At 45.4% G+C, this 18,885-nt stretch overlaps 1 protein-coding gene across 4 annotated transcripts in view; it reads left to right on the top strand.

The window, feature by feature from the left end:
* APC2 (APC regulator of WNT signaling pathway 2) overlaps nucleotides 1-18,885 on the top strand; it is an 86,841-nt gene that overhangs the window by 60,593 nt on the left and 7,363 nt on the right. For all 4 annotated transcript variants that reach the window (XM_056516744.1, XM_056516755.1, XM_056516761.1 and 1 more), the window contains 3 exons: nucleotides 12,440-12,517; nucleotides 12,608-12,724; nucleotides 17,304-17,518. In XM_056516744.1, the coding sequence (XP_056372719.1) occupies nucleotides 12,440-12,517; nucleotides 12,608-12,724; nucleotides 17,304-17,518 (410 nt within the window). The remainder of the gene's footprint in view (nucleotides 1-12,439; nucleotides 12,518-12,607; nucleotides 12,725-17,303; nucleotides 17,519-18,885) is intronic.

The raw sequence follows: 18,885 nt of genomic DNA, 5'->3' as shown, positions 1-18,885 counted from the left end.
GGGTGAATGGGGCTGTCCGAGACAGCCCCATTCACCCTTATTCAGCAGGAGTGAGGTGGCACGGGACCAACCAATCACGGGCCTGCTGGGCGGCGATCGGGATGGGAAGATGGCGGCGATTGGCACCGGCAGGGGTCTCCTACCTTCCCCTGGTCTGGCGGGGCCCCCTCAGGATCGGTGGCGGTCCTGGCGGCAGGAGTGGTGGCAGCAGTGGCGATGGTCCCGGCGGTGCAGGTGGCAGGAAACAGCAGGAGGTAAGGCTTAGCGTCAACTCGCAGCATGCACAGCCAAAGGGCATGCTGGAAGTTGTAGTTTTGCAACAGCAAGAGTTCCAACTACAACTCCCAGCATGCCCTTTGGTAGTCTGCGCATGCTGGGGGTTGTAGTTATGCTACAACTGGAGGCACATTTTTTCTATGAAAGTGTGCATCCAGCTGTTGCATAACTAGAACTCCCAACATGCACAGACTACCAAAGGGCATGCTGTAAGTTGTAGCAGTGTGCCTCCAGCTGTTGCAAAACTACAACTTTCAGCATGCCCTTCGACTGTCAATGCATGCTGATTGTTGCAGTTTTGCAACAGCTGGAGACACATTGGTTGTGAAACAGAGTTTGTTACCTAACTCAGTGTTTTGCAACCAGTGTGCCTCCAGCTGTTGCAAAACTACAACTCCCAGCGTGCACTGAGAGACTGTACATGCTGGGAGTTCTAGTTTTGCAACAGCTGAGGGCACACTGGTTGCGAAACACTGAGTTAAGTAACAAACTCTGTGTTTCGCAACCAATGTGCCTCCAGCTGTTGCATACCTACATCTCACAGCATGTATGGTCTGTCAGTACATGCTGGGAGTTGTAGTTTTGCAACAGCTAGAGGTTTGCACCCCCCCCATGTGAATGTACAGGGTACATTCACATAGGCGGGTTTACAGTAAGTTATCTGCTGCAAGTTTGAGGTGCGGCAAATTTTCCGCCGCAGCTCAAACTCCTGGCTCAAACTCATTGTAAACCTTTGCCCTTGGGAATGTACCCTAAAAACACTACACTACACCTACACAAAATAAAAAGCAAAACACTACATATACACATAACCCTACACAGTCCCCCCCCCCCCCCCCCCCCCACCAATGAAAAAAAAAATTTCTTATATGGTACTGTTTCCAAAACGGAGCCTCCAGCTGTTAAAAAACAACAACTCCCAGTATTGCCGGACAGCCACTGACTGTCCAGGCATGCTGGGAGTTTTGCAACAGCTGGAGACACCCTGTTTGGGAAACACTGCCGTAGGGTATTTTTGTGGTGGATTAAAATCCCCAATTTAGTCCTCAAATGAGCATGGCGCTCTCCTTTTAATACGACAGGGCTCTGAAATGAGAAACAGTTTAGGGCCACATATGGGGTATCTCCGTACTCGGGAGAAATTGCGTTACAAATTTTGAAGGGCTTTTTCTCTTTTTACCCCTTATGAAAAGGAAAAGTTGGGGTCTACACCAGCATGTTAGTGTAAAAAGAAATAATAATTTTTACACTAACATGCTGGTGTTGCCCCATACTTTTAATTTTCACAAGTGGTAAAAGGAAATAAAGACCCCTTTTTCTCCTGAGTACAGAACTACCCCATATGTGGGCGTAAAATGCTCTGCAGGCGCACGACATGGCTCAGGAGTGAGAGCGCACTATGTACATTTGAGGTCTAAATTGGTGATTTGCACAGGGGTGGCTGATTTTACAGCGGTTCTGACATAAACGCAAAACAATAAACACCCAGATGTGACCCCATTTTGGAAGCTACACAACTCAAGGAATGTAACAAGGGGGTATAGTGAGCCTTAACACCCCACAGGTTTTTGACAAATTTTCGTTAAAATTGGATGTGAAAATGAAAAAAAATATATTTTTCACTAAAATGCTTGTGTTACCCTACATTTTTCCTTTTTCACAAGGGAAAATAGGAAAAAAGCCCCTCAAAATTTGTAGTCCCATTTCTTCTGAGTAAGAACATACTCCATATGTGGGTGTAAATTGCTATGCGGGTGCACTACAATGCTCAGAAGAGAAGGAGTGGCAAGAGAATGTGTCCGAAATTGAAGGCCATGTGTGTTTACAAAGCCCACATAGTGCCAGAACAGTGGACCCCCCCCCCACATGTGACCCCATTTTGGAAGCTACACCCCTCACGGAATGTAATAAGGGGTACAGTGAGCATTTACGCCCCACATGTGTCTGTCAGATTTTTGGAACAGTGGTCCGTGAAAATGAAAAAAAAAAATTCTATTTCAACAGCCCACTGTTCCAAAGATCTGTAAAACGCCAGTGGGGTGTAAATACTCACTGCACCCCTTATTAAATTCTGTGAGGGGTGTAATTTCCAAAATGGGGTCACATGTGGGGGGGGTCCACTGTTCTGGCACCATGGGGGGGATTTGTAAACGCACATGGCCTCCCACTTCTATTCCAACCATATTCTCTCACCAAAATCTCAATGGCGCTCCTTCTCTTCTGAGCATTGTACTTCGCCCGCAGAGCACTTTACATCCACATATGGGGTATTTCCATACTCAGAAGAAATGGGGTTACAAATCTTAGGAGGCCTTTTCTCCAATTTCCCCTTGTGAAAATTAAAAATTTGGGGTAACACCAGTATTTTAGTGAAAAAAATCAAATTTGTCAAGCACCTGTGGGGTGTTAAGGCTCACTATACCCCTTGTTACATTCCTTGAGGGGTGTAGTTTCCAAAATAGTACGCCTTGTGTTGTTTATTTATTTATTTATTTTTTTGCTGTTCTGGCACCATAGGGGCTTCCTAAATGCGACATGCCCCCTAAAAACCATTTCAGCTAAATTTGCTATCCAAAAGCCAAATGTGACTCCTCCTCTTCTGAGCATTGTAGTTCGCCAGCAGAGCACTTGACATCCACACATGGGGTATTTCCATACTCAGAAGAGATGGGGGTTACAAATTTTGGGGGGCATTTTCTCCTATAACCCCTTGTAAAAATGTAAAATTTTGGGGAAAACCAGCAATTTAGTGAAAAAAATAATTAATTTACATATCCGACTTTAACAAAAAGTCGTCAAACACCTGTGGGGTGTTAAGGCTCAGCGGACCTCTTGTTACGTTCCTTGAGGGGTGTAGTTTCCAAAATAGTATGCCATGTTGGGTTTTTTGTGTTGTTCTGGCACCATAGGGGCTTCCTAAATGTTACATGCCCCCCAAAAGCCATTTCAGAAAAACTCACTCTCCAAAATTCCATTGTCGCTTCTTCCCTTCTGAGCCTTGTAGTGCACCCACAGAGCACTAGACATCCACATATGAGGTATTTCCTTACTCAAGAAAAATTGAGTTACAAATTTTGGGGGGATTTTTCTCCTTTCACCCCTTTTAAAATTTCAAAAACTGGGTCTACAAGAACATGTGAGTGTAAAAAATGAAGATTTAGAATTTTCTCCTTCACCTTGCTGCTATTCCTGTGAAATACCTAAAGGGTTAACACACTTTCTGAATGTCATTTTGAATATTTAAGGGGTGCAGTTTCTATAATGGGGTCATTTATGGGGTATTTCTAATATGAATACCCCCCAAATCCACTTCAAAACTGAACTGGTCCCTGAAAAATTCCGATTTGAAGCCCTCTGATGTCTTCCAAAAGTAAAAACATGTCAACTTCATGATGCAAACATAAAGTAGACATATTGTGTATGTGAATCAATATATAATTTATTTGGAATATCCATTTTCCTTACAGACAGAGAGTTTCAAAGTTTGAAAAATGCTAAATTTTCAAAATTTTCAAGAAATTTTTGGATTTTTTACCAAGAAAGGATGCAAGTAACAACGAAAATTTACTGCTATGTTAAAGTAGAATATGTCACAAAAAAAAAATCATGGAATCAGAATAATCGGTAAAAGCATCCCAGAGTTATTAATGCATAAAGTGACAGTGGTCAGAATTGCAAAAAAGAGCTCAGTCCTTAAGGTGAAAAAGGGCAGAGTCCTTAACTCCTTGGGGACGAATGGCGTATGCAAACGCCCTCGCGTCCAGTCACTCAAGGACGGAGGGCGTATCCATACGCCCTCGGCATTTCCGATCACTGCCGCTCGCCGGGCGGTGATCGGACCGGGATGACTGCTGATATCTATCAGAAGGCATCCCGTGGCAATGCCTAGGGGGGTCCTGAGACCCCCCCCATATCGGCGATCGCAGCAAATCGCAGGTCAATTCAGACCTGCAATTTGCCGCGATCCGGGCAAATCGGGTCACTGGTGACCCGATCTCACGGAAAATAAGACTGATCGGAGCTGTCAGAGCCAGCTCCGACCAGCCTAAAGGATAGGAGCGAGGTGACAGGGGCGGGGGGGGTTAGACTTCATTTCTCCCGCTCTGGCCTCCGATCGGAAGTCGGTACAGAGCAGGGGAACACGGGCGGAGAGGGGGGAGCATGGTTCGGCTTACCCGGACCTTTGGAGGCGGCATCGGCGGCATCCCTGACAACGGCGCAAGCAGGAGGAGCGGCGGCCGGAAAGTGCGGCTGAGAAGGCTGCAGTGAAGATTGCGATAAGTGATCTTCACTGTGGCCTTCTAAAAGCTGCAAAACTACAACTCCCAGCATGCCCACACAGCCAAAGGCTGTGTGGGCATGCTGGGAGTTGTAGTTTTGCAACATCTGGAGGGTCACAGTTTGGAGACCACTGTGTAGTGGTCTCTAAACTGTGGTCCTCCAGATGTTGCAAAACTACAACTTTCAGCATGCACTGACTGTCTGGGCATGTTGGGAGATGTAGTTTTGCAACATCTGAAATGGCACAGTTTGGAGACCACTATATGGTGGTCTCCAAACTGTAGCCTTCCAGATGTTGCAAAACTACAACTCCCAGCATGCCCAGACAGTCAGGGATGCTGGGCGTGTAGTTCTGCAATATCTGGCTCCTCAGATATTGCAGAACTACACGCCCAGCATCCCTGACTGTCTGGCCATGCTGGGAATTGTAGTTTTGCAACAGCTGTAGGCACACTGGTTGGGAAACACTGAGCTAGAGTCTGTTTCCTAACTCAGTGATTCCAACCCGTGTGCCTCCAGCTGTTGCAAAACTAAAACTCCCAGAGTGCACTGACAGACCGTACATGCTGGGAGTTGTAGTCTTGCAACAGCTGGAGGCACATGGGTTGGAATCACTGAGCTAGAGTCTGTTTTCTAACTCAGTGGTTCCCCACCAGTGTGCCTACAGCTGTTGTAAAACTACAACTCCCAGCATGTACGGTCTGTCAGTGCATTGTGGGAGTCGTCATTTTGCCACAGCTGAAGGTTTGGGGTGCCCCCCCTCCCCAATGTGAATGTACAGAGTACATTCACACGGGCGGGTTTACAGTGGGTTTCCTTCAAGGAAATCTACTGTGAACCCCTGTCTGTGTGAATGTACCCTAAAAACACTACACTACACTACACTAACAAATAATAAAAAGTAAAACACTACACATACATATACACCCCCTTACAAGTCGCCCCCCCCCCCCCAATAAAAATGAAAAAAGTCTCATAAGGCAGTGTTTCCTAAACGGCGCCTCCAGCTGTTGCAAAACCTCCCAAAAACTGCCAGTGTTGCCGGACAGCCACAGACTGTCCTGACAGGCTGGGAGTCTTGCAGCAGCTGGAGGCACCCTGTGGGAGACACTGCTGTAGGGTTTTGGTGGAGACAAGCCCGTCCTTGTAACCGGGTCTGCCACTATTGCAAATTCCTTATTCAGGCCTCAAATGCGCATGGCGCTCTCTCACTTCAGAGCCCTGTCGTATTTCAAGGCAACAGATTTGGGCCACATATGGGGTATCTCCGTACTCGGGAGAAATTGAGTTACACATTTTGGGGGGATTTTTCTCCCATTACCCTTTGTAGAAATGGTAAATTTGGGGGGAAAAACGGCACTTTAGTGAAAATTTTTTTTTTTTCATTTACACATCCGATGTTAACGAAAAGTCGTCAAACACCTGTGGGGTGTTAAGGCTCACCGGACCCCTTGTTACGTGCCTTGAGGGGTGTAGTTTCCAAAATAGTATGCCATGTGTTTTTTTTTTTTTTTTGCTGTTCTGGCACCATAGGGGCTTCCTAAATGCAACATGCCCCCCAAAAACCATTTCAGCAAAATTCACTCTCCAAAATCCCATTGTCGCTCCTTCCCTTCTGAGCCCTCTACTGCGCCCGACGAACACGTGACATCCACATATGAGGTATTTCCTTACTTGAGAGAAATTGGGTTACAAATTTTGGGGGGATTTTTCTCCTATTACCCCTTGTAAAATTTCAAAAACTGGGTCTACAAGAACATGCGAGTGTAAAAAATGAAGATTTTGAATTTTCTCCTTCACTTTGCTGCTATTCCTGTGAAACACCTAAAGGGTTAACAAACTTACTGAATGTCATTTTGAATACTCTGAGGGGTGCAGTTTCTATAATGGGGTCATTTGTGGGGTATTTCTAATATGAAGGCCCTTCAAATCCACTTCAAAACTGAACTGACCCCTGAAAAACTCTGATTTTGAAAATGTTGTGAAAAATTGGAAAATTGCTTCTGAACTTTTAAGCCCTCTGATGTCTTCCCAGAGTTATTAATGCTTAAAGTGACAGTGGTGAGAATTGCAAAAAATGCTCCCGTCCTTAGGGTTATAATGGGCTTCGTCCCCAAGGAGTTAAAAAAAAAAAAAAAAAAGGCCTCAGAAAAATAAAAGAAGCAATCTGATGGGTTGCTATGGGCAACTGCACCACTTTTCAATGTGATATGTCTCAATGTTTAACCCCTTAAGGACCAAGGACGTACCGGTACGTCCTTGGTCCTGCTCTTCCGATATAACGCGGGGTTACACAGTAACCCCGCGTCATATCATGGCGGGCCCGGCGTCATAGTGAAGCCGGGACCCTCCTCTAATAGCGCGCAGCGCCGATCGCGGCGCCGCGCGATATTAAAGGAGTAGTCCAGTGGTGATTCAGTGGTGAGCAACTTATCCCCTATCCTAAGGATAGGGGATAAGTTGCAGATCGCGGGGGGTCCGACCCCTGGGGGGTCCGACTCCTGTACGGAGCCCCGACAGCCCGCGGGAAGGGGGCGTGTCGACCTCCGCACGAGGCGGCGGCCGACACGCCCCCTCAATACAACTCTATGGCAGAGCCGAAGCGCTGCCTTCGGCAATCTCCGGCTCTGCCATAGAGATGTATTGAGGGGGCGTGTCGGCCGCCGCCTCGTGCGGGGGTCGACACCCGCTATCTCGGCGGAGAGCCGGGGCCCCGTACAGAGAGATCGCAGGGGGCCCCAGCGGTCGGACCCCCCGCGATCTCAAACTTATCCCCTATCCTTAGGATAGGGGATAAGTTTTTCACCACTGGACTACCCCTTTAACCCTTTAGCCGCGCGCTCAAAGCTGAGCCGCGCGGCTAAAAGTGAAAGCGAAAGTTCCCGGCTAGCTCAGTCGAGCTGTTCGGGATAGCCGCGGCTAATCGCGGCATCCCGAACAGCTGACAGGACAGCGGGAGGGCCCCTTCCTGCCTCCTCGCTGTCCGATCGCCGAATGACTGCTCAGTGCCTGAGATCCAGGCATGAGCAGTCATCCGGCAGAATCGTTGATCACTGGTTTCTTATGAGAAACCAGTGATCAACATAGAAGATCAGTGTGTGCAGTGTTATAGGTCCCTATGGGACCTATAACACTGCAAAAAAAAAGTGGAAAAAAAAAGTGAATAAAGATCATTTAACTCCTCCCCTATTAAAAGTTTGAATCACCCCCCTTTTCCAATAAAAAAAAAAACACAGTGTAAATAAAAATAAAAATAAACATATGTGGTATCACCGCGTGCGGAAATGTCGGAATTATAAAAATATATCATTAATTAAACCGCTCGGTCAATGGCGTGCGCGCAAAAAAATTCCAAAGTCCAAAATAGTGCATTTTTGGTCACTTTTTATATCATTTAAAAATGAATAAAAAGTGATCAATAAGTCCTATCAATGCAAAAATGGTACCGTTAAAAACTTCAGATCACGGCGCAAAAAATGAGCCCTCATACCGCCCCATACACGGAAAAATAAAAAAGTTATAGGGGTCAGAAGATGACAATTTTAAACGTATTAATTTTCCTGCATGTAGTTATGATTTTTTCCAGAAGTCCGACAAAATCAAACCTATATAAGTAGGGTATTATTTTAATCGTATGGACCTACAGAATACATATCAGGTGTAATTTTTACCGAAAAATGTACTACGTAGAAACGGAAGCCCCCAAAAGTTACAAAACAGCGTTTTTTTTTCAATTTTGTCGCACAATGATTTTTTTTCCCGCTTCACCATAGATTTTTGGGCAAAATGACTGACGTCATTACAAAGTAGAATTGGTGGCGCAAAAAATAAGCCATCATATGGATTTTTAGGTGTAAATTTTAAAGAGTTATGATTTTTTAAAGGCAAGGAGCAAAAAACGAAAATGCAAAAACGGAAAAACCTCCGGTCCTTAAGGGGTTAAATCTGCTATCAATGTTGATCACTATTACTAAGTGAATTGGCTTCTTCGAGGCCTCAAACACAGTTTTTTTTTCTTCTTGTACACAATACAATGGGGGAGATTCATCAAAACCTGTCCAATGTCCAAATGTTGACTAATTGCCCATAACAACCAATTAGATTGTTTCTTTTACTTCTCAGTGACCTTTTCAATTTTTTTAAATGAAAAAGAAAGCATGGGAGCATGGGATCCCTTGTGTCAGGGACGCGGCTGCCGTGGCGGCTGGTCCCCGCTCACGCGCCGCGTCCCTGTCTAACTCACCCTGCACCCCGCTCCATATGCCGACTCTCTCTGCCTCTCGGAGCGCGCGGCCCCACTCTCTAGGGCGCGCGCGCGCCGCCTTCAGTAAATTTAAAGGGCCAGCGCACCATTGATTGGTGCGCTGGCTAATTGTTCCCTGCTCCTTCCCCATAAAAGTTACCTGCCCCTTCCTGCCCTTGCCGGATCTTTGTGTCCTAGTGCCTCTGAGAAAGCGTTCCCTATAGTGTGTATTGTCCTGCCTGTTGCCGAACCCGTTGCTACCGCCTACTCACCTTTGAACCATTGCCGCCTGCCCTGACCTCTGCTACGTCCGACTACGCTCCTGCCTGCTCCCTGTGTACCATGTCATATCAGCTGCAAGAGAGGTCGAGTTGCTACTGGAGGATATGACCTGGTGGTTACCGCCGCAGCAAGTCCATCCCACCTTGCGGCAGGCTCTGGTGAAAACCAGTAACCACTTAGAACCGGTCCTCTGGTACAACCCGCGCCATCGCCTCTCTGGTCAAGAGGATCCACTACCAGTCCTGCCGGTACGTGACACATATGTTGTTACTAGAGATGAGCGAACTTACAGTAAATTCGATTCGTCACGAACTTCTCGGCTCGGCAGTTGATGACTTATCCTGCATAAATTAGTTCAGCTTTCAGGTGCTCCGGTGGGCTGGAAAAGGTGGATACAGTCCTAGGAAAGAGTCTCCTAGGACTGTATCCACCTTTTCCAGCCCACGGGAGCACCTGAAAGCTGAACTAATTTATGCAGGATAAGTCATCAACTGCCGAGCCGAGAATTTCTGACGAATCGAATTTACTGTAAGTTCGCTCATCTCTAGTTGTTACCCTAGAGGCAGATGGCATAAACCCCTTGTATTCGTGATGCCAGGGCGTGGTTTAGCCTAAAAATCACCCGAAGGTATACCGCTGGATCCTGAGCTAGGCACGGGGGACAATAAAGACTCCAACGCCAAGTTACGGACAACGGTAGCTTTACTGAGGGTAGACAGTTGACCTTAACCCCGTAAGGACTCAGTCCATTTTGGCCTTAAAGGGGTACTCCGTTGAAAAACTTTTTTTTTAAAATCAACTGGTGCCAGAAAGTTAAACAGATTTGTAAATTACTTCTATTAAAAAATCTTAATCCTTCCTGTACTTATTAGCTGCTGAATACTACAGTGGAAATTCTTTTCTTTTTGAAACACAGAGCTGTCTGCTGACATCATGATTAATCCTTCCTGTACTTATTAGCTGCTGAATACTACAGTGGAAATTCTTTTCTTTTTGAAACACAGAGCTGTCTGCTGACATCATGATTAATCCTTCCTGTACTTATTAGCTGCTGAATACTACAGGGGAAATTCTTTTCTTTTTGAAACACAGAACTGTCTGCTGACATCATGAGCACAGTGCTCTCTGCTGACATCTCTATCCATTTTAGGAACTGTCCAGAACAGCATATGTTTGCTATGGGGAATTCCTTTTACTCTGGACAGTTCCTAAAATGGACAGAGATGTCAGCAGAGAGCACTGTGCTCATGATATCAGCAGACAGCTCTGTGTTTCAAACGGAAAAGAATTTCCACTGTAGTATTCAGCAGCTAATAAGTACAGGAAGGATTACAATTTTTTAATAGAAGTAATTTACAAATCTGTTTAACTTTCTGGCACCAGTTGATTTTAAAAAAAAGTTTTTCCCCGGAGTACCCCTTTAAGGACTCCTCGTATAAAAAAAAAATCATAACTCTTTTATATTTTCATCCACAGACTAGTATGAGGGCTTGCTTTTTGTGTAACCAGTTGTCCGTTGTAATGCCATCACTCACTTTACCATAAAATATATGGCGCAACCAAAGAAATACTCTACAATTACTACTATACTAATACAATTAAAAAGAAAACCGCAAGTTTGCAAAATTTACGGTAAAAATTACATGTGTTCTTTATTCCTTGGGTCAATACGATTAAAATGATACCTATGATAACATACTTTTCTATTACTGTTGCGCTTAAAGAAAATCGCAAACTTTTTAACCAAATTTGTACATTTACAATCCCTCTATTTTGAAGACCTATAACTTTTTAATTTTTCCGTATAAGAGGCGGTATGATGGCTCATTTTTTGCACCGTGATTTGTACTTTTTATTGATATCATATTTGCAAATATAAAACTTTTAATACATTTTTTTATCAATTTCTTTTAATGTTATAAAAAAGCAGCAATTTTGGATTTTTTTTTTTAACGTTCTCGATGTTCACCGTACGGTATCATTAACATTATATTTTAATAGTTCAGATATTTACGCACGCGGCAATACCAAATATGTTTATAAAAAAAACATTTTTACACTTTTTGGGGGTGAAATGGGGAAAATGGGAACATTTTTCACATTTTTTTAAAACCCCCATAGGGGACTATTTATAGCAATCATTCGATTGCTAATACTATTCAGTGCTATGCATAGGGCATAGCACTGATCAGTGTTATCGGTCATCTTCTGCTCTGGTCTGCTCGATCTCAGACCAGAGCAGAAGACCTGTGGCACGATCGCGGATGTCCGCCATTACCGGCGGGTCTCTGGCTGCTATCATCAGCCGGGACCTGCCGCGCATGACCCGAGCATCGTTCCGATGCTCGCGGTTATGTATAGGACGTAAATGTACGTCCTGGTGCATTAGGTACCACCTCACCAGGACGTAAATTTATGTCTAGCGTCCTTAAGGGCTTGCTGGGACTTGTAGTAGGACTGAACAATTGAAGACAGACCACGCTGACTTGACAGATGACAGGGACTGTCTTGACTTGATGGTAGCTGTGACTATAGCTTACTTGACTTGATGGTAGCTGCAGGACTGGACTTTGAGGTCTCCAACACTCTTGACACACACACTAGGCACGACTGCACTGGACCTCAGCTCAGCAGAAGAGCAGAGCTCAAAGAGAGCTAAGAGCCATGAGAGAGAGGAGCTAGCTGTGGCCACCCAGGGCTTATATGGGGGAGACTAGCAGGGAGCCCATAGGTCACTCTTGGGATCACCTTGTCACTGGTACCTCCTGGGTAACAATCACATCACATGTATAACATGGTATAACTCTTAAAGCAACATTACATTTTATAACACTTTACATGGTAAAACATATTTACAATGGGGAAACAAGTGCAGGGGGGCCCTGGGGACACTGAAGGAGGCTGCCTGACAGGACAGCAGGAGCACGGGGTAACACCTGCCGTACTGGACCACCACAATGGATTGATTTTAACTTCAGTCTGTTGAGGAATATTTGGTGCTGAGCTCCACTTATCTATGTTCAAGTCTGTAAATCTGGTGGTTGGGCCACCAACCACCAAGGGAGTGCTAAATATTGTTTGTATACATTGTATATGTTTATTTGACCAGAGGATAACCGTCTTTACTCTGAGTATGCAGGTGAAGATTAAGGTTGCATTCACCCACTCAAGAGCCGCTGCAGATTTGAAGTCATAGTCTTGTAAAATCCATAAATGCAGATTTTACAACTGCGGATCCAGAACTTCAAATCTACAGGGGATCTGCTGTGTGTAAGTACACCCTTATTCTGTTATTTTTACTTTTCATTGGTTACTATTTTGTTATATTTAGATATTTATGTAATTTCCATCAAACAGGCCACCCTGTGCTCCCGACGTGGCTGCATGCAGGCAATTGTGGCTCATTTGGCTTCTGAGAGTGAAGAACTTCAGCAGGTAAATTGTTGTATACTATCCAGATGTTATTTGTCCAAATCAGTTTATTAATTCTTTGCATTTCATGCCTGTATATTTTATTTGCTCCAGGTGGCATCAAGTATTTTGAGGAATTTGTCATGGCGAGCAGATATCAACAGTAAGAAGATTCTGCGTGAAATAGGCAGTGTTGTTAGTTTAATGCAGTGTGCATTACATGCCAATAAGGTAAGAAAGTGGAAAAGCAGATACTTGATTTATATATCATATGTAACACTTAAGTTTTAGAAGACAGGAACATCGGTGGATGTGGATCCGCTGAACCTGTTCGACAGATGATTTGGACCGTACCAGGGAGTGGAGTCTAAGGTGCCGCTGGTTTTCACCAGAGCCCGCGCAAAGCGGGGTGGACTTGCCGCGGCAGGTGTGGGGACAAGATTCTTTAGAGAAAACTGGTTTATGACAAGAGGCTTGAGGAGAGACGTGGAAGGAATTTGGAATTCATAATGTAGCAGGTAGACTGAGTTTGTAGGAGACAGGATACATTTTATGTAGAATCTGGAAGGGACCAAGGTAGCGAAGACCAAGCTTGTAACAGGGTATGTTGAAGCGGATGTACTTAGATGAAAGCCACACCATGTCACCAGGAGAGAAGGACAGAGGAGGTCTTCTACTTTTAGCAGCTCGTGCCTTCATGCGTGAAGAAGCCTGGGATAAAGACTGTCAAGTCTGTTGCCAGATGGTGGAGAAGTAACGGACCAGCTCATCAACAGCAGGCACAACGGAGGAAAGTAGGAGAGGAAGAGGAGAACGGAGATGGAGTCCGTAGACAACAAAAAAAGGGAGACGACCCCGTGGACTCGGAATCCTTATGATTATGTGAGAATTCAGCCCAGGGGAAAAGGTCAACCCAATCGTCTTGGATAGCTGAAACTAAATGCTGAAGATAAGTCTCAAGAATTTGATTAACCCTCTCCAAGGAGAAGTCCAGATTGATGTCCAGATGGTTACAAAGGGCTTGCCAGAACTTAGAGACAAACTGCACACCACGATCCAAAACAATATGCTGAGGAAGACCATGTAAACAAAAGATGCAGCAAGAAGTACTTCGCCAGCTGTGGAGCAGGAGGAAGACCTGGTAGAGGAATGAAATGAGCCATCTTGGAAAACCGATCTACATGACAGTGTTATTATGAGATGGTGGCAAATCAGTGAGGAAATCCATGGCGATATGGGACCAGGGAGTCTCTGGAATGGGTAAAGGCTGTAAGAGTCCTGCAGGTCTCTGTCAGGAGTTTTGTGAAGGGCACAAGTTTCACAGGAACGAACAAAATCAGAAACATCACGTTCAAGATGTGGCCACCAGTAGTGCCGGGAGATTAGAAGTAATGTCTTGCGTGTTCCAGGATGTACTGCTGTCAAGGAAGAATGAACCCATTTCAGTACCTTGCACTCAATTTGGCGGGCACAAAGGATTTTCCCAGAGGAACTTGTTGAATTACGGCAGGAGAGGCAGGAATCAAACGGTCCGCAGGAATAATATGCCTAGGCGTGGAGTCCAAACCAATGACGTCAGAGGACCTGACAAGAGCATCTGCTCTGATGTTCTTGTCTGCTGGACGGAAGTGGATGAAGAAGTTGAACCTAGAAAGGAACAGTGACCACCTTGCCTGGCGGGGGTTCAAACGCTGAGCAGACTGAAGGTATAGAAGATTCTTATGGTCGGAGTAGATGCTGACCGGATGAGAAGAACCTTCCAAAAAATTTCGCCATTCCTCCAATGCTAGCTTGATAGCGAGGAGTTCATGATCTCCAATGGAGTAATTCCTCTCAGCAGGAGAGAAGGTCGTGAAGAAGAACCCACAAGTTACAGTCTTGCCCTTGGCATTTTTCTGAGTAAGAACGGCACCCGCTCCAATAGATGAGGCATCAACCTCCAAAGCCAAGGGCCTCTCCAGATCAGGTCTTGCAAGCACGAGAGCAGAGGCAAATGCAGAGTTTAAATGGGAGAAGGCCTCTTCAGCCTCTTGAGGCCAAGACTTAGGATTAGAAACCTTCTTAGTGAGAGCCACATTAGGAGCAACCAAGGACGAAAAATGTGGGATAAATTGACGATACTAGTTAGCGAATCCCAGAAAGCGTTGAATAGCATGTAGGCCCGAAGGGCAAGGCCAATCTATTACTGCAGACAATTTATGTGGATCCATCTGCAGGCCCCAATGAGAGACAATGTAGCCAAGAAACAGAAGACTAGACTTCTTGAACAGACATTTCTCCAGTTTGGCGTAGAGATGATTAATCCGTAGTCGCTGAAGAACCAGAGGAACATGAGTACAATGCTCCTCTAAGTTGGAAGAGAAGATCAAAATGTCATCTAGGTATACGACAACACAGGTGTAGAGAAGATCACGGAAGATATCATTGACAAACTCTTGAAAAACTGCTGGAGCATTGCAGTGACCAACAAGCATTACGAGATACTCAAAATGTCCGTCAAGAGTATTGAAGGCCGTTTTCCACTCATCTCCCTTGTGGATACGAATGAGGTTATATGCTCCACCTAAGTCCAACTAGGAGAAGACCTTGGCACCACATTGACGGTCAAAAAATTCTGAGATAAGAGGTAGAGGGTAACGGTTCTTGACCGTGATTTTGTTCAGTTCCCTGTAGTCAATGCAAGGACGGAGTGAGCCCTCCTTCTTCCCTACAAAGAAGAAACCAGCTCCAGCAGGAGAAGAGGACTCACGGATAAATCCATTTTGGAGATTCTCCTCGATATACTCAGCCATGGCTTTGGTCTCAGGAACCGATAGAGGGTATATCCTTCCACGAGGAGGATCAGTACCAGGCAGAAGATCAATAGGGCAGTGGTAAGGACGATGTGGAGGCAGAGACTCAGCCTTTTTCTTTCAGAAAACGTCAGAGAAATCTTGGTAAGGTGGTGGCAGGCCAGGTAAAGGAGGAGGACGAGAAACAATTTTAGACTGAACTGATTGGAGGCAAAGATTTTGACAGGATTGTCCCCAATGAATAATCTCTCCAATTCTCCAATCCAGTTGCGGAGAATGGCGTTGCAGCCAAGGAAGGCCAAGAAAAATCTCTGAAGTACAGTGTGGCAGAAAATAGAATTCGATCTTTTCTTTGTGCAATACTGCCACTTGCATGACAAGAGATTCTGTACGAAAGTGAACAATACAGTTCAGATTTTGTCCATTAACAGAGGAGATGAACAAGGGCTTGGCAAGCCGAGTAAGAGGATGATGATACTTGTGGACCAAAGAAGCATCAATAAAGTCACCTGCTAATCCAGAATCCAAAAATGCTGTAGCGCTGAAGGAAGACTTGGCTGAAGCGAAGACTTGTACAGCAATATTTAAGCATGGAGAGGTAGTATTCACACCCAGGGACACCTCTCCCATGTACCCTAGGTGCGAGTGTTTTACCGGACGCTGTGGGCGAGCGGTACAGTCTTTGAGGAAGTGCTCTGGGCTAGCACAATACAAGCACAAATTCTCACCTCTCCTGTTGCATAAGACAAGAACAATCCACTTGCATAGCCTCTTTGGCAAGAGGCACAGGAAACTGAAGAGGTAGATGTTGAAACACGGGTGCAAGGCGAGGATATCTCCGTGTTCGGGCAGGTTCCCTTTCTAAGCGCAGTTCCTCCTGTCTCTCAGCAAAATGCACATCAATGCGTGTGGCCAAGTGGATAAGTTCAGTCAGAGAAGGAGGATCACGTGCTGCGAGGGCATCTTTAATCCTGCTTGACAGTCCTTTTTTGAATGTGGCACACAAGGCCTGATCATTTCATGCAAGTTCAGAGGCTAGAGTGCAGAATTTAACCACATAGTCACCAACGGAAGAATTCCCTTGACAGAGGCACGGCGGGTTCCTCAAAGACACTGCGAAATTCTGCGAAGAAAGCCGAAAAATTTTAGGATACCCGATCACCTTGATCCCAAAGGGGTGTAGCCCAGGCCAGGGCTTTTTCGGATAGTAGACAAATGACAAAGGCCACCTTTGCACGTTCGGTCATAAACTGTTCAAACATGAGCTCCAAGTGCATAGAGCACTGTGTAACGAAGCCTCTGCATAACTTGGAATCCCCATCATACTTAGAAGGTAAAGGCAGACGTAGCTAGGAGCCAGAAGATACTGCAGTACTGGAGGAGGGAGTGGGCCAGGTTGCAGTACCTGCTGTTGTTGTTGCAAGGCCAATAGCTATTGTAACATACCAGACAGTTGGGTAAGTTGCTGTGCCTGTCGCGCTAATTGCTGAGACTGACATACCACAACTGAGGGAAGATCTGCGACTTCAGGCAGGAGTACCTCAGCGGGATCCATGGCCGGATCCGGGGGTTAGTAGGCAGGTGACAGAGGAGCAGGGTCAGGTCACAGAGCAAAGGGTCAGATACATGGCAAGGCAACTCTCAGGAATGCTTTCTCTCAGGCACAAGGCAACAAAGATCTGGCAGGGAAGTGTGGGAGGAGGAGGAATTTATCAATGAGCCACAGGTGTACTACACTAATGGGCGCACTGGCCCTTTAAATCTTAAAACTCTGGCGCGCACCCTAGGGGATGGGGACACGAACGTCTGAGCAGAGAGGCGGGGGCTGGAGAAGCACCCAGTGAGTGACGGACTGGGATTCGCATGCGGGCGCGTCCCGCAATCCGAATCCAAGCCCCCACCAGCAGCAGGTAACGGGACAATGCGCTCACGGCCAGCATGTTCGGCCGGAGCGCATAACGTAACATCATATTTATCACAATTCAATAAATCACAGTTGTTGTTTCTTTCTTTTTAAGGAGTCTACACTGAAAAGTGTGTTGAGCGCTTTGTGGAATTTGTCAGCCCATAGCACGGAGAATAAAGCATCTGTCTGCTCTGTTGAGGGGTCACTTGGTTTTTTAGTGAGCACCCTCACATACAAGTGTCAGAGCAACTCATTGTCAATCATAGAAAGTGGAGGAGGCATCCTTAGGAATGTATCAAGTCTTATTGCCACACGTGATGACTACAGGTAAGGACTATTAATTTGTTCTTCTTCTGTCTGTCCCATTTATTTTACATTTTAGTTTAAACTTGCAATGTGAAATTATGGTTTTTCTAGTAAATGTAATATTTACACAGGTGTAGAGGGTCACTTTGCAACAGCTTGGACCTTAAAGGGTATGTTTACACCACATACACTTTTTAAGTGGAAAAACATATCATTCACAGATTTGCATTTTATATGCTGCCGATTTGGAAGCAGATTATATCTCTGTTCAGTGAACTATCTGACACAATTAAAAGGGGTACTCCAGCCCTAAGACATCTTATCCCCTATTCAAAGGATAGGGGATAAGATGCCTGATCACAGCACGCCCCCTCCCATAGGTTTGCATTCAGGGGGCGGAACGTGACATCACACAGGGGTGGAGCCATGACGTCACGATACTCCTGCCCCGTGATCGTGATTCATTAGACCCTGAGCGGTGTTCGCTCCGGAGGCTGATAATAGCGGGTCTGCATGAAAGATTGCGGGGGTCCCCGGCGTCGGGACCCCCGCGATCAGGCATCTTATCCCCTATCCTTTGGATAGGGGATAAGATGTCTTAGGGCCAGAGTACCCCTTTAAGTCTGGAATCTGTGTAGATTTATCAAATCTCGTGCAAAGAAAGTGTTGGTTGTTTTCCGCTTAGGAACCATTCAGATAAAATTTTACCAGTTGGTTGTTATAGGCAACACCAGACAGTTTGGGTTTCAGGCAGATTGGTAAAGGTGGGTCATTGTGTCCTGAGGACTTTCAAATAGTTGAAACTAAAGCTCCTCCAGGAATCCAGAGCACCAGGCAAAACTACTGATTCCCCAGATCAATGGGGGCCTGCAGGGTACATTGCATTTTAATTATTTCATCACTTTATTGCTTTCATAATACACTGCAATACAGAGGTATTGCAGTGTATTGTCTTTTACCATGTTTCTAGTACAGCCTGCAAATGCTTTATAGATGGATATTTACTTGTAATAGGAAAAACATATATTCATACATGCTTCACCTATGAGCATGCTCTGATTATTTAAACACTCCAAGAGGTCTTAGTTACTCCTGTGTAAAGGTAAGAAAGTGTGTAAATAGAAGTCTGGTTGTATACAAACCTTCTGATTCATACTCCAAACCTGCTGCATATTAAAGAAAAACTGACAGATTGTTCAGCAAAATACGGCACGTGTGACCCTACCTTTAAAATGAGGAGTTCCATACATTAATGGCTGTGGTAGTTGCAGAGACATGCCCTTTTTTGCTTCGTTTCCTATTGCGCTGTTGTGTGCAATGGAGGCGGGGAACTGGCACACCGAGCTCCCCGTGCCTCCTCAATACTCACCACCTGGCCAGCCCCCATG

This window comes from Hyla sarda, chromosome 1, assembly GCF_029499605.1.
Source record: "Hyla sarda isolate aHylSar1 chromosome 1, aHylSar1.hap1, whole genome shotgun sequence".
Lineage (NCBI taxonomy): Eukaryota > Metazoa > Chordata > Amphibia > Anura > Hylidae > Hyla > Hyla sarda.
Note: the sequence above shows the minus strand (reverse complement) of the source record. Positions and strands in the feature narration are given on the sequence as shown.